Here is a 16,274-nt window from a genome sequence, read left to right as displayed (position 1 = left end):
CGCAGATCGGATTGAGAGAAATCTGATCTGAGTTTAGAGTTAGGGTTTGAGTTAGAGAATGTAAAACAAGGAGAAGAGAGAAGAGAAGAGAAATCTGAATTTTGTCTTTGTTCGGGGGGGTATTTATAATTTATAAAACTTTTAAGTGAGAAAAAAACACGTGGTTTATTATCATCTCAATTCGATCTGCGCCGTTAAATCTATCCTGATGCAACGACCACGATATTTTGTATGGATGTTGGTCTCAGATTTTGTCTGCTGATCCCTTCCCACATATATATATATATATATATATATATATATATATATATATATAGAACAGCGTTCCTAAGACTCATATTGGGACTCACATTGCGACACACCGTTTTGTCTTATATGGGCAAAAATATTTGGAATGGGCTGATTTTTTGTGAGGATGATCTCTATGGTGAGGAGATCATCCTTGCCAAAATCAGCTCATTATCAAACTTCTAGACCGTCCAATTTTTGTTGAAAAATTATAGACCGTCCAATTTTTGTAAATCAATTTTGATGGGGTTAGAAGTTTTGGAATGGGATGATTTTTTGTCAGGATGATCCCCTCATCACAGAGATCATCCTCACAAAAAATCAGCTCATTCCAAACATTTTTGCCCATATAAGACAAAACGGTGTGTCGCAATGTGAGTCTCAATATGAGTCTTAGGAACGTGACCCATATAGATATATATATATATATATATATATATATATATATATATATATATATATATATATATATGCATTTGGGTGTAATGTTTGATCCAAGTGCCCGTTTCGCCATTATAATATATGCATTTTGAGTATTTCAAAAATATCAAATCATATTCATGCTACAAAATTTTTAATTGTGGAGGTTGACATTTGAAGTATCTGATCAATGCTTCAAATGTCGAATCATTGTTTCAAACATTGATCCCAATGGTTTCAAACATTGATCTCGATGATTTAGAATTTTTGATTTTTTGTTCTCGACATTGGATAGATTTTCTTTAAATATCCACAATACATATTATTATAATGATGAAATGGACACTTGGATCAAACGTTACAACAAATCTTCAAAACTATAGTATGTGTTGTGTTATGTACATCATTCATTACCACAAATTGGCGAAGTAGATTACATCAATCATTGAAGTTAGTTTATATCATTCTCCATTTGTCATTCACCATCACAAATTGTCGAAATAGATCGCAATCACAATGTATGAATTCGTTTCTCTTAGAGAAAGGATTAAGAGCTAAGGGTTAAGAATGAATGGAGTTTTTTTACCGTAACTTTCGGTTCCTACAACAAAGGGAATTGTTTCCTTAATTAAATTCTAATTTTTATAACTCTACAAACTTATATACCACATGCCAACCTATTAAATTGTAATAGCAAAATACATGACTTTGAATAGAATTAAACATGGATGTTGCTTGTTTGAAGATTTAAACTTATTAAGTTACTTAAAATTTACTAGTGTTAATACCATGACCTGGGTTCAAAACCATTCTTCACTTGCTAAATTACTAAGTACCAATCTTGCTTGTTTAGGCAAAAATATTTGAATGAAGTAAAAGTAATAGATTAATCGACCTAAAAAATTTTGGATAAAATTTGAAATATAAAGATGATGATAGACCTCAAATTTTTTTGGATAATACTTTTAACTTCGAGGATTACAAAGAACGCGATGATGATAAAGTAAGGACAACTAAAACAGACAAATAATCTAAGAAAGAACAACAGAGAGGGTACCATTTCTTAATAGAAAACTATCTGAACAGTGTACATGTGTCCTAAACGAAGTAAACAATTCAATTGATGATGTTGGTTGGCCACATGTACACGGTATTACAGGGTATCACATCCACTGCCGTTCTATTTCCAGCTGGTCAAAAAACAAGACCAATGGAAAGCAAACCAAACTGCCTAAAGTGTAGAACTCTTCCACTCTGTGTGCTGGGGTGACACGAGATTTACTGCGATTGTCATAATTCTGACGTGAGGTGCGCACATAACTGTAGATGGTTTTCACACGTATCGCGAGGAAACACATCTAAGGTTATGTGCGCACCCGACGTCAGAATTGTTAGAAACGACCTCAGCATTAGTGTTTATTATCTATAAATACCATCTCTGTCCTTCACTTCTATGTCTATGTCTAAGAAAATTCGAAGAAGACGAGCAGAGCTTCGATCTTCTAGGTTCTTTCTTCTCTGTGAGTCTTGTTTCTTCTTCTTCTTTTTGATCGTTTTCTGCTTGTAATGTTGTTAAAGTTAACATTTTTAAGCTATTTGATCTATGGTTGGATGAGTTTTTCCATGATTTTTAGCTTTAGAAGAGATGAATGTAGTTTCTTTGACTTGAGTTTAGCTCGCTAAGAATCGGTTTTTGGAGCTCTCGCCTTTTTGTCAGTCTGTTGGATTTAGTCCTGCTGGAGATCTGGTTTTTGGAGCGTAATCTCCGCATTTCTGTTTTTTCTTGGCTTTAGTTGATTGGTTCTTCGTTCTTCTTCGAATTTTCGTATTTTATGAGATGAATGCAGTCATGCAAATGCGTTTCTTGGATTCTAGATCAATTTTTTTTTTTCACATTTCAGAACTTAATATTAAAAAAATATATATATGTGTTCTTATGTCTGATAGATTACTTTCTGTTTTTCAGACTTGGGTAGAGATTCGATCCAAGTGTTTTGTGTCAATTTTGACCTTATATCGGTTCCATATTGGATTCGAATTTACAAGTTTTTTTTTTTTTTTTGGCCGTTTCAAATGTTCGACAATTCACGTTTTGAGCTCACGAATGGGAGGAATGTAGATAATTTTCTATTTTTGAATTTCTATAAAAAAGGAGGTTTTTTTTTTTTTTTTTTAACAATTCATTTTTCTTCACCTTTTAAGAGCTCAATATTTTATAATTTTTCATGTTTCTGGGGCTAGTGGATCAATTATTAGGCACATTTATGTAGATTTCGAGTTTCTTGGTATTTTTAAGAGCTTTTTTTTTTTTTTTTTTTTTTGAAGTATTTGTTCTATGAGTTTTTCTGGTCCTTTTTGAGCTAGTTTCATTCCATATCAGATTCAAATACAGTAAATTTTGGAAATTGAGATTATTTTTCTGATTCAATGTTCAAATTGAGATACCTGTATCATTACCTTCAATCTGCATCTAATTTTGTAAATCTGGAATCCAGGATTAAAGACAAAGAAGGAATGAAGATGGCCAGAACTTTGTTCCCCTTAGTGGGACTTCTGATCTTAGTTTTGTGGATAGCCATAGCTGATGCAGAGTACATGAAATACAAAGATCCGAAACAGCCATTAAATAGTCGGATCAAGGACCTGATGAGCCGGATGACTCTAGCAGAAAAAATCGGCCAGATGACGCAGATTGAGCGAAGTATCGCATCAACCGATGTAATGAAGCAATATTTCATTGGTAAGATGTTTATCTTTCAATTGTGTTTCTTATTTATGTCGTTCTCAATGATGAAATTAGAAATGGATTAGCTGTACTGAAAAAGCTTGTTCTGTTTGGACAGGGAGTGTACTTAGTGGAGGAGGAAGTGTGCCGTCTCCTCAGGCTTCAGCCAAGACTTGGGTTGATATGGTGAATGAAATACAGAAGGGTTCTCTGTCTACCCGGCTTGGAATTCCAATGATTTATGGGATTGATGCTGTTCATGGCCACAACACCGTCTACAAAGCAACTGTATTCCCCCACAATGTGGGGCTTGGGGTGACAAGGTAAGAAGATAGACTCTTTTGTGAACTTGTTCTAGTTCTGGACTTTACATTCTGAGTCTTTTAACGATAGAATGAATTATTGATCACCCTTTTCTTATTGGGTGAATTGGCTTAAATAATTAGATTCCAATCGAAATTTAAATGACTGAAAAAATGCCTTGTTGTAGCCATGGTATTTAATCTCGTTCGAGACCGAGATGACTCACCCACGTCATCTCGGTATCTTTCAACAACGAAAAGGATTTACACAGCATCTCAGACTTCACACCATCTCGTGTAGGGCTGTCAATGGATAGGTATTTGATCGGATAGTGCTATATCCGAATTCGAATCCGATCAGATATCACTAACCAATATTCGAATTCACATCTGAATGAATTATCGGATATTCGATATTATCCAATCCGAAGTTAGATATAAAAGAAATCTTTGATTTTTTTTGTTTTTCAAATCCAATAAACCATGAAAATTAATAAATTGATTTTTTTATTAAGAAAAAAAAAAAAAAAGTTTTTAACTCATACAAGAGAAGAGATGATTGCAAAAACTTTGATTTTTAATCAAACACAAGCACATTCTTCTTCAACTCTAGATTTTCATCAATCAATTAATCTTCAACACGTCAAAAAATATCCATAATTTTTCATCATGTTCTTTTAGATTCTATCTACTTCAATAATAGAGGAACAAATCAAAGACGAAAGTGGCAACATCTTAACATCTCTAAGCACAATTCCACCTCCATATCCACATAGAAAACGTAATCTGGATGACAATTAAATCTTTAAAATCTTTCACATTTCTACACCTCCTCATCTGACACTATTTCTAAGAAAAGATGAAGAAGAAATGGAGAGATGAGACAAAGGGGTTGAACATGAAAAAAACTTTGAAGTAGACAGCCTCCTTCAAAATTTTGAAGCAACCCTCGCCATTGTGGCATTTCTAAGAGGGATTTCAAATTTTCGTGAAAATATTGGCTGTGAAACAAATATAAAATTCCACGTGTTTATAATGAGGATGGTTGCTTCAAAATTGGAAGCGGACTGTCAGCTTCAAAATGGGACATTGAACAACCTACAAGATTGAAAAGATGTATAGTGATGAAAAAAAAAACATTTTTATTTATATATAATATATAATAAGAAAAGCTCTCTTACACCTTTTATATATATATGATATAAAAAAAATTGTCTTGCAACTTTTATTTAATTGAAAAACTGTGAGACTTTTATTTATATGTAATATAAAATATGAAAAGCTGTCTTACACATTTTATTTATATATATATAATATAAAAAATTGTCTTACACCTTTTATTTAATTGAAAAGTTCTCTTCCACTTTTATTTATATTTAATATAAAGTAAAATATAACTATTTTGCATTATTATCGGATCAAATATTAACGAATCAAATGTATCAACATTTGAATTCATATTCGAAATCTATTTGCATACTTAGAATATATCTGAATTCGAATTTGATAGTCGAAATTTTTGGATATCATCCAAAATTTCAAATATGAATTCGAATTGGATTCAAATTTTTGACTATCCGTTGACAAGCCTAATCTCGTGTGATAAACAAGATGACTCAGATGATAATTTGAAAATCTCGGTCAAATCAATAAAAACTCGGCCGAGTCAATTGGGATTTTGTACATTTTAATTGAAATAATTAATGTTTTTAGTATTTACATATTTATTATATAAATAAAACATTATTTTAAGACTAAAATTATTTTATTAAAAAGTTTATAATTATTTTCATTTAAATATATGTAAAATAAATCATTATGAACTGAGTTAGATATGATTTATCTCATCTGAGACGAGTTAACTGGTCTAAGACAACTCAGTCTCGTCCATGGATAAGCCAAGCCGAGAAAGCAAACCGAGTTTTGAAATCATGATTCTAAATCACTTCTACTCAGTACTTGAAAAGCGGGATGGGTCGGGTTCTATGAGATAATATTAATTGGGAATCTGTTTTTGTTAGACCCCACAAAAAGATAAAAAAGAAAAAAAAAAATACAGCCTAATGAATTTAATATGAATTAACCAAATTGAGTTTAGGTCAGTTAAAATTTGAGTTTCTAGAGCATATCTTGAATTTAATTGACTTGTGGTTTTTATCTTTCTTATGGTTTGATTTGCTCAAAATCTCACATTTATAATCAACCTTGTTTATTGTCAAACAGGGATCCTGAACTCGTCAAAAAGATTGGAGCTGCTACTGCTCTAGAAGTTAGGGCTACTGGCATTCCATACGTTTTTGCACCTTGTATCGCTGTAAATAAACTAAACCCAACGGTTAATTTGCTGTAAAATAATAGAAAGTCTTCAGTTATGTTGGATAGTTTGAATTCAAATAAGATGTTTAGAGCATTTTATTCTCACCCGATCCTTTAAATTTGCTATTTTTTTTTATCTAAACAGGTTTGCAGAGATCCAAGATGGGGTCGATGTTATGAGAGCTACAGCGAAGATCATAAGATTGTTCAGGCTATGACAGAGATCATTCCTGGTTTACAAGGAGATATCCCCAAGAGTTCCAGAAATGGTTTTCCCTTTGTTGCTGGAAGGTTAGACCCTTAGCTAGCCGAAACCATGTCATTTTTTAATTTCCTTGTAAATTTGTTTTGTTTTGTTTTCTTTAATTTATCCAAAAGAAAAGGTTTTTTTTTTGTTCTGTTTTCATTAAGTGGGAAAAGTAACTGCTAACCTCATTCACCGTTACACAATATTAGAATAGCAGCCTTTTGTACTGTTGTCTGTTTAGTCCTTTATGATATGGACCACATGTATAGCTCATGGGTGAAACATCGAACATGTGAACATCTAATTATTGAGCCGACACACAAAATCGGGAAAAACTTTGAAGTACCCATCCCCCCCTTCAAAAGTTCAGTAGGACTCTCTCTTTGGATTACACGTGGTATCTCCAAGGAGGTATCCCAAAATTAATCAAAAAGTAGGGATGTGAAATAAACTCAAAAAGACACTTGTCAATTTTTGCCGGACCCCCACAAAACCTGAGTGCCCTCCTTGTTCACACTGACATGGAAAGTAGTCACTGCGTCACCCAACCACAAAAACATTATCCCCAAAATGCTGACAAACCTGTTACATATCATCCCAAAACCAACTTAATCCAATTCACATATCTATCTGGGAACAACTTACTACATGTGTATACATCATGTTCAAACTGACAGGGTAAGTTCTCACTGAGATTACACCCCAGCCTAACACAATGATTTCCAAAATGCTTACAGAAGCATTAAGTCATCCCAAAATCAACTTAATATAATGCATCTCCATATGGGGAGAGTTTACCATCTACTTACTTTGTTAATGGTCTGATTTGCTCCAGCAGGTAAGGCTTTGGACTCATGGCTCGGACTGGTTGACATACTACAATGCATTTTTGTGTCATGGGTTCAAGTCTAGCTTACACACACACACACACACACACACACACACACACAAAAATTACCCAAAGATGTGTTTGGGCAGAAAAGTTATGAAATACCCTTTATTGCTAGGCACTCCATTGATTTGGAGGTTTACTTTTTGTAACTGTGAACATCTAATTCACCCCTGCCAAAGATATCATTGATCTTTTTATTATACCAAAATTCCATTTTGATCTCTTACCAAAGATGATGAAATAAAACGATCTTTATATTGGCTCCCATTCAAGAGAGTTTAATTTTCTGTGATCCATTCTTACACTGTAGTAAAAAAGTTGCCGCTTGTGCTAAGCACTACGTGGGTGATGGTGGCACGACCAAGGGAATCAATGAGAACAACACTTTAATTAGTAAAACTGGGTTGTTCAGCATTCACATGCCAGCCTACCATAATTCAATCATCAAGGGTGTCTCAACCATCATGGTCTCCTATTCAAGCTGGAACGGGGTGAAAATGCATGCCAATCGCGATCTTGTCACTGGTTACCTAAAGAATGCTCTCCACTTCAAGGTATAACCATTTCAAATATTCATTCAACTTGGTTTGTCCAATTTTTTTACTTCAATTCAATTTTAAGTGACAGTGGCTAACCATTAATTGCCGTGGTGGATATAACAGGGTTTTGTCATATCAGACTGGGAGGGTATCGACAGGATCACCACTCCACCTCATGCGAATTACACATATTCTGTTCAAGCTGGTATTAGCGCCGGCATTGACATGGTCAGTCAATTACTTCAACTTTCATCTTATTGAGCTCAAAGTTTCATTGTATATGTGCTATCTCCCTTCTTTGAATGAATTTCTTTTAAAACTAGTTTTTGTGTTGTGTTACAGATCATGGTTCCCTTCAAATTTCAAGAGTACATTGACGATCTGACCTCCCTAGTGAAGAACAATGTCATCCCCATGAGCCGCATCGACGATGCTGTGAGGAGGATTTTGAGGGTTAAGTTCATAATGGATCTCTTCGAGAACCCCTTGGCTGATCTCAGCCTCGTCGATCAGATAGGAAGCCAGGTCAGTTGATCCAACTCCCTAGTATCTACATTTGGAAATTTGATCTCTTAAGTTCCACTCTGGTTTGTCAAACCGAATACACCCATGTGTCAAAAACAGGAGCATAGGGAATTGGCAAGGGAAGCTGTGAGGAAATCGCTAGTTTTATTGAAGAATGGGAAATCGGCAGATAAGCCGTTGCTACCTCTCCCCAAAAAGGCACCCAAGATTCTAGTTGCTGGAATCCATGCCGATAACTTGGGTTATCAATGTGGTGGGTGGACGATCGAATGGCAGGGACTTAGCGGGAATGATCTCACAAGTGGTAAACTCCTATCACATTTAAAATGCATGGAACACTGTTGTTGTATGCAGCCTTAATTTTTCTCAAATTACATTGTTTTCGAATGAACCTGAAAGAAAATTAAAACCCATCCAATAATTACAATCATAATCATTGTTCAAAAATTGGACGAATCCCATAGTTGTGAGGGATCCATTGGGCTAAGAAAAGGCTTGGTTTGGTTCACATGTTTTTGGAAAATTTAAAGATAGTTTTTGACACTGGTATTCTTCTCATGAACAGGAACGACAATCCTCAAAGCCATAAAAAACACTGTTGATCCATCCACCCAAGTCGTCTACAGTGAGAGCCCAGATGCCGAATTTGTCAAATCGAACAAATTTTCCTACGCCATTGTTGTCGTGGGAGAGCACACATATGCAGAGACCGCTGGTGACAGCTTGAACCTAACTATCCCCGAGCCAGGCCCTAGCACTATTAACAATGTGTGCGGATCTGTGAAGTGTGTTGTTGTCGTCATTTCAGGCCGCCCTGTTGTGATCCAGCCATATGTTGCTGCAATGGATGCGCTTGTGGCTGCATGGCTACCGGGCACTGAAGGTCAAGGTGTTGCAGATGTTCTCTTTGGTGACTATGGGTTCATGGGCAAGCTAGCCCGGACCTGGTTCAAGACCGTTGATCAGCTCCCGATGAATGTTGGGGACCCTTACTATGACCCACTCTTCCCATTTGGATTCGGGCTCACGACAAAGCCAAGGAAGGAGAACTAGAAGACCCCCATTTAGAGGGACTTCCAACTAGTATAAAGTTGAATGGAGGAACATGATTCATTCATCCTGTTATGAACATTTTGATATGAGAGATGATGATTCTTGTTTCGAAAATAAAGTTTGGAAGGTTATTATTGAAGAAGGAGAAGAGGAAAGATAATAAAGTAGGGGGGATATTATTAGAAGAAGATAACAAAATTGAAAGTCATCCCGTTTTATTATATGAATATAAAATAATGATAGAAAGTGGTGAAGAGGGTTCTTGACCCATTTTCTTTCAAAAACGGTCCCATAATATATTTAAATTTATTATTTATTAGAATATTTTTTTGGGAATATTTTTTTGGTTAAATGAACAAAATTATAAAATTAAATTTTGAAGTTACAAACTACCCAAGCAATACATTAACTCATACGCAATGGTATTAAATAAATTTATAATTTAAAATAACTATTTTAATTACCTAATATATATATATATATATATATGGGTCCCGTTCACCACCCTATGCTTTACCAAACGTGTTTTGTCCTACATGGGTTAGAAGTTTTGGAATAGGCTGAGTTTTGGTGAGGATGATCTCTATGGTAAGCAAATCATCCTCACCAAAAATCAGCCCATTCCAAAACTTCTAACCCCATAAAAAATTGTTTACAAAAATGGACGGTCCACGATATTTCAACTTGTAAACATGGGGCTAGAAATTTCAGAATGGGCTAATTTTTGGTGAGGAGGATCTTCTAATCGTAGAGATCATCCTCACCAAAAATCAGCCCATTCCAAAGAGATCCTCCTCACCAAAAATCAGCCCATTCCAAAACTTCTAACCCATGTAGGACAAAACACATTTGGTAAAGTGTAAGGTAAAGTGTAAGGGATAACAAGGTATCTCTGTCGACAACAGATCTGGCCTGTATTTGGGCTTTGCCCAGTCCATAGACCATGGTCTTGTCCAAGGACTAGTCTTGTAACGCCTGCACATCCCACATACCAAGTGAGGGTGGGCCCTCATGGGTAGTCCTTGAGGAATTAATTCTAATACTGGGTATCGAACTCACAACCTACCGGCATTAACAACCTATTGGTCCAAAATTGCCATTGAACCAACCTCTCATGGTTCCTACAAAAAGTTTTAGTTCAACACTAAATTTTTTCAAATACCCAGGCTACAACTGATCTAGACTATGAATTTTAGAGGCCTGATGTGTTTATTTTATTACTACATGGCGCTTTCTCAATGTTGGAAGAGTACTACATAACATATATATAGCTTTTGAGGTAGCATTAGAGAGAACGTTTATCCTATATAGCTCAAAAAATTTGGATTGAACTGATTTTTTGTGAGGATTATCTCCTTACCATAGAGAAAATTCTCACAAAAAATCAGCCCAATCTAAAACTTCTAACTCAATCAAAAGTGGTTTCGAATTGTGAGCAGTTAATTTTTTATCCTTTATTTGCAAACAACTGTTGATGGGGTTCGAAGTATCAAATTGGGCTGAAAACTCAGCTCAATCTCAAACTTGTAAGCCATCTTGGAAAATTTTGTCTCTTGACATTGTCTATCTCCCTAACTTTCTTTGTTAAACCTGACCCTATATGTGTGTGTGTGTGTTTTGTAGGAAATAAACATTTGAGTGTTTTTTAGTTTGAAAATATTTAGGGCATTTCAGGTAGTAAAATAAGTTTTGTAGGTGTATTTAATGCATATTAACATGTGTCCTTAACGTCCAATACTTTGTTAGCGTTGTCCAACATTTTTTTATATAATAATATCCCTTCTCATTTTATCTTTTAATGAAAAAGATAAGGGTATGTTAGTCTTTTACACAATAAATACTTATTTACATTATAAATACTTAGAACATTTAAGTATTTTGAATTAAAAGTCTTTTTTTTGTAATAAATGTTTTGGCAATCAATGCCAACATAATAAATGCATTTATTAATTGTATAATACTCCTTCTTCCATAAATCTTTGCTAGCTAGAATTCAATGGCTAAAACTGGGTGACTCAAATACTCCCTTCTTCCACAAATTTTTGTTGGCTAGAAGAGTTAGAAACATGATTGTGTCTTTGCAAAACAATAGTGGGAATTGGCATGGAAATAAGGAAGGGGTTGAGGAAGAAATCACATCCTACTACAAGGGCTTTTATGGTAGGAGCCATGAAGTAGATAATGGCAAGAAGTCAAGTTAAAGGAGCCGGAAGATGCACCAACCAACAAGTTAACCATGCCTGTGGGAGAGGAGGAAATCAAAGTAGCCTTCTTCTCCATTTATAGAGATAAAGCCCCTAGGCCTAGATGGGTATACAGCCAAATTATTCCAAAAGTCATGGAACATCATCAGGGGAGACATGCTAGCTGCTATTAGTTGGTACTTCCATAAAGGGGAAAATGATAAGAGAAGTCAATGCCACTTCTATCACCCTTATCTCCAAGGTTGAGAGATCAATTAAGGTGGAAGAATTCAGACCCATTGCCTGCTACAATGTCCTCTACAAATACATCTCGAAAATTATTGCGAACGGACATAAAGAGACCCTGAATGATTTGGTAAGTGCTCTCTAAGCTGTTTTCATTAAAGGAAGATCCATCAGGGATAACGTCATGCTCTCTCATGAGCTTGTGAGGAACTTCCATATAAACAAAGGTCAAGCCAAATGTATTGCCAAGATAGACCTTAGAAAGGCTTATGACTCGATCTCCTAAGAAGCTATCATCCATTGCCTAGAAAAGATGAAATTTCCTCAGGCCTTCATAGCATGGGTTAGGGATGCATTTCAACTCCTATGTATTCCATATCCATTAATGGCAGTTTTAAATACTACTTTGCTGGCAGAAGAGGTATCCGCCAAGGGGACCCTCTCTCCCCCTACCTCTTTATCTTAGTCATGGAGCTATTATCTGCAAAACTCAAGGACCTCACTACCATGGGAAGCCTAGAGCTATTGAAGAACTGCAAGGACCCTGAGTTAAGCCACCTAATATTTGTTGATGACCTTATGATCTTCTTCAAAGGTACCTTCACCTTGGCTACAACTGTGAATGGAGCACTAACATGGTTCAGCAAGGTGTCTGGTCTGCAAATAAATAGCAACAACACAATGTGAAAAAAGCCCAAATTTGACGGACCAAAGGGTTGAATTGGAGTCGAATTTTTCATTGTCAATTTTTTTTTTCCAATGGGTTGAAACTGTCAAATTAATAAAGGATGGGAGAAATTCGACAGCTCTAAGCCATCAAATTTGGGAACATAAAAAATTTCGACAGTCTTAGACCTTCAAAATTCAATTTATAAAATTTGTGGGCCTTGACCCGTCAAATTTTTTTGTCGAATTCTCCAATTTTCACGTAGTGCAAGAATAATATCTACTGTTCTGGGATTAAGGCCAACGAGAAAAGGGAGATTGTGCAGGCCCTGCAGATCCCTGAAGGAACCCTCCCACTGACTAACCTAGGAGTTCCCCTAATTTCTTCTAGAGTCAATGACTATCAACCACTTTTCTCCAAGCTCACAAACATAATCAAAACTTGGAAGGCAAAATTATTGTCCCTAGCTGGATGAATGGAATTGATTAAGTCAATTCTAAATAGTATGCAGGTGTACTGGACTAGTGTGTTGATGCTACCTAAGAAGGTCATCAAAGGAGTTGAAAAAATATTTCTATATGGGCTAGACAAAGTAGGACTAACAAAATGCACTGCATAAACTGGAGGGGAGTTACTAGAGATAGAAGAGAAGGTGACATTTGCTTTCTCGACTTATAACCCAAAACAAGGCTGGGATAGCCAAACAAATCTGGGACATAGCTTCCAATAAGGATATTATCTGGGTTTCTTGGACTAAAATGAACTTAATCAAGGGAGGGCACTTTTGGACCATGCTTGTCCCAACTAATACGTCTTAGATGTGGAGATAGGTGTTACAAACAAGAGGATCAATTAAGGAGCTAATCACTCATAGAATTGGGGATAATAGGGAATCGTTTATCTGGCATGATCCTTGGTCCCAAGAGGAAGTGTTGCTGAACTACCCTTTGTAGGAGGACAATTATGAATCCAAAGTGCATAGTGAAGCTAAGGTGAGCACCCTCATCATCCAAGACAACTAGGTTCTACTTATGCACCTGACAACTAGTCTAGACAACAAATGGGAACACATCAAATTACTAGATAAGAATAGTTTAGAAAGAGATAAAGTGATATGGAAGCCTAACACAGGGGGAACCTTCTCCGTGAAAACAGCCTACAAGGCACTTCATCATAGTAATCCTCAAGTTAGATGGCATTCCCTAGTTTGGTTCTTGAATAATATAAATAGGCACAATACAACTACTTTGCTGAGTCTTTGTAAAGGGTTGAAGATTCAAGATAAGTTGAAAGTTATGGGTATAATTCAACTATCCAGATGTTATTTTTGTAGAAATGCTAATGAGAATGAAGATCACCTATTCTTTGGATGTGATTTTGCCTTAAGCTATGACATAAACTATTAAGAAGATCCAACCTTCATAGCTCAAACAAGGAATGGACTAGAGAGGTGGAATGGGTATGCATCAATGCTAAAGGGAATTCTTTGAGTTCCCTGGTGAAGAGACTGGCTTTCAACGCCTTCGTCCACCACCTGTAGCTGAAGAGATGCAGACGATTATTTCAAAATAGCTACCTTCCTTTAGAACTTTTGCAAAGCAAGATAGTTCGTGATGTCCACCTCAGAGCTCATAAGTTGGAGGATTGTACTATAAACTCACCCTCCACTAAAACCTTCATGGACTCTTGGGAGCTTAACCCCAAATTTACTCATAGTAGTTCAATGAAATGCTCATGGGTTAAACCTTTAGAAGGAAGCTACGTGTTGAATACAGATGGTTTTCTCAGAGGTAATGATGAGGGGGAAGGAGTAATCATCAAGAACAACAATGGAGACATGGTAAGGGCCCTTGTTGTTAACACTGGAGGGAAATCGATCCTCAACCATGAGTTATAAGCTATTAAAAAAGGCTTGAATATGGCATTGAGCCTTAACATAAGAGACGTCACGGTTAGAGCAAACTTGAAAGTGGCAGTTAATATCATCAATAGAGAGAACATAGTGTCGTGGACTGAAGAAAGAACCCTCAAGGCTATTAAAACAACAATGCAACAATTCGACAACATTAACTTCTCATTTTACTACAAGCAAAGCAACCAAACTGTAGATTTTTTGACCTCCTACCTCACTTCTCCTAATAGCTTGATGCTCGATCCATTGGACCCTCCTAGGGAGCATAAAGAAATTATATGTAAGGATGCCAATAGGTTCATGTATGTAAGGATGTAATTGTCTCCTTTTGGCTAGGGGTCTGCCTAACCCCTTCTTAATCTCAAAAAAAAAAAATTGCACTTATTGTATAAACGACTAACATACCATTGTCTTTTTCACTAAAAGACAAAATAAGGAAGGGTATTAATGAAAAAAAAAAAGTGTTGGACAATGCTAATGTCCCAATGCGATCTTGAATGGTAGCAATCCCATGTATATATAGGGAAGAAAGAGAGCCAAACATTTTTCAAAATAGTGGTTAGAAGTTTCGGAATGGGCTGATATTTTGTGAGGATGATCTCTATGGTGAATATATCATCCTCACAAAAAATCAGCCCATTCCAAAAGTTCTAACCCATACATCGAAAAATATTTGGCATAATGTTTGGCTCTATTTAGGGCCTTCAAACACCACTTGGCTCTCTTTAGGGCCTCTGAACACCTCCCTATAAGTATAATTAGTATTATATGGGACTAACTAGTTGCACACCCCTAATGGCTGATTGCACACCAACCTTAAAAAATCCTTTATTTTTTATAATCTCTATTTTAACCTACTACTTGAACTCTAATACGTAACCTTTATTTTAATTTGTAGTTTTGTATTGTTTACTTGTGCTTTGTGATTGGGTTTGCTTGTGTTCTCTTTGGCTCCAATTGAAAGTATTGATTTTCTAATCTCTATTTAGAAATATAAATTAATATGAACTTCTAGGCATACTTGGAGAAAAAGATTTAAAAAAAAAAAGTGCCAAGATTTTTTAAAACTATTTTTGATATGTAATCATCCAAATAGAGTGGAGATGGGAAGTTTTAAGTGATGGAGTGCAATTAGTAATGTATGGTGTGCAACTAGTTTATCCCTAGTATAATGAGAGAAGGCGAAGTAGAAGTGACTCGACACCAAAATTTAAATTCCAAAAATGCCCGCACTTTTATGTTTAAATTTAATATAATCATGGTCATTTTGATAAAAAAAAAAAAACTAAGAAACCCACAGTTCTACATCCCTAAGTCTTCAAAATTACAAATATATCATTTTTACTATGTAATCTTTAAAATCACTATTTAATTAATATTTTAAATTATAGGGGAAATTATAAATAAAAAAAATCAAATTTAATAAATATTAATAAAAAAGATAATATTTTTTTCAAAATGTCAATTAGGAACCAAAATCGGATTTTGATCATTACAAAATTGCCCATGCAAAACGTCACTTCAAGTGGCATTTTTTATTTAATTAAAATTTTTTTAAAAATGCCACTTAAAGTGGTGGTTTTTTATTTAAAAAAACACCACTTGAAGGGGCGTTTTATAATTTTTTAAATATAAAAATATGAGGGGATCAAAACCCTATCACGCCCCTCCATTCACGGTCACTTGTTTTGAAAAGAGTATGGCTAGCCTTACTAAGTTATTAAGGATTTCACCCTTACCAAGGGTCCTTGGACTCACCTTGTGGCATAAAAACCATGATCCGATGATTCAAGATTGTAGAGGACAAAATTCTATGAACTTAAAAAAAAAAAAAATTATTTTCACAATTGAATTTTAATTTTACGTTTTTGAGTTAAGTGGAAGTTCGTTAGCCGTCCATTTTCAAAACCTCAGATGAAGCTAAAAACAATATTTATTTATTTTTGTTTTTGCTTTGTA

General features: G+C 35.3%; 1 protein-coding gene across 2 annotated transcripts; it reads left to right on the top strand.

Moving 5' to 3' along the window:
• Positions 1 to 2,073: 2,073 nt before the first annotated feature.
• LOC147400247 (uncharacterized) lies at positions 2,074 to 9,515 on the top strand. Of its 2 annotated transcripts, none has more exons than XM_086445863.1 (10): positions 2,074 to 2,228; positions 3,204 to 3,448; positions 3,552 to 3,756; positions 5,959 to 6,049; positions 6,197 to 6,342; positions 7,501 to 7,744; positions 7,853 to 7,957; positions 8,072 to 8,254; positions 8,354 to 8,558; positions 8,820 to 9,515. In XM_086445863.1, exons 2-10 carry the CDS (start codon positions 3,223 to 3,225, stop codon positions 9,305 to 9,307), a joined length of 1,893 nt encoding a protein of 630 aa, XP_086301989.1. In that variant the 5' UTR covers positions 2,074 to 2,228; positions 3,204 to 3,222; the 3' UTR covers positions 9,308 to 9,515. The 2 variants fall into 2 exon arrangements, with proteins under 2 accessions (XP_086301989.1, XP_086301988.1); XM_086445862.1 differs by having other exon boundaries at positions 2,098 to 2,214.
• The last annotated feature ends 6,759 nt before the right edge of the window (positions 9,516 to 16,274 follow it).

Source organism: Akebia trifoliata, chromosome 6 (genome assembly GCF_017979445.1).
Source record: "Akebia trifoliata isolate Shusen 1 chromosome 6, ASM1797944v1, whole genome shotgun sequence".
Classification (NCBI taxonomy): Eukaryota; Viridiplantae; Streptophyta; class Magnoliopsida; order Ranunculales; family Lardizabalaceae; genus Akebia; species Akebia trifoliata.
This window is presented reverse-complemented; position numbering and strand designations above follow the sequence as displayed.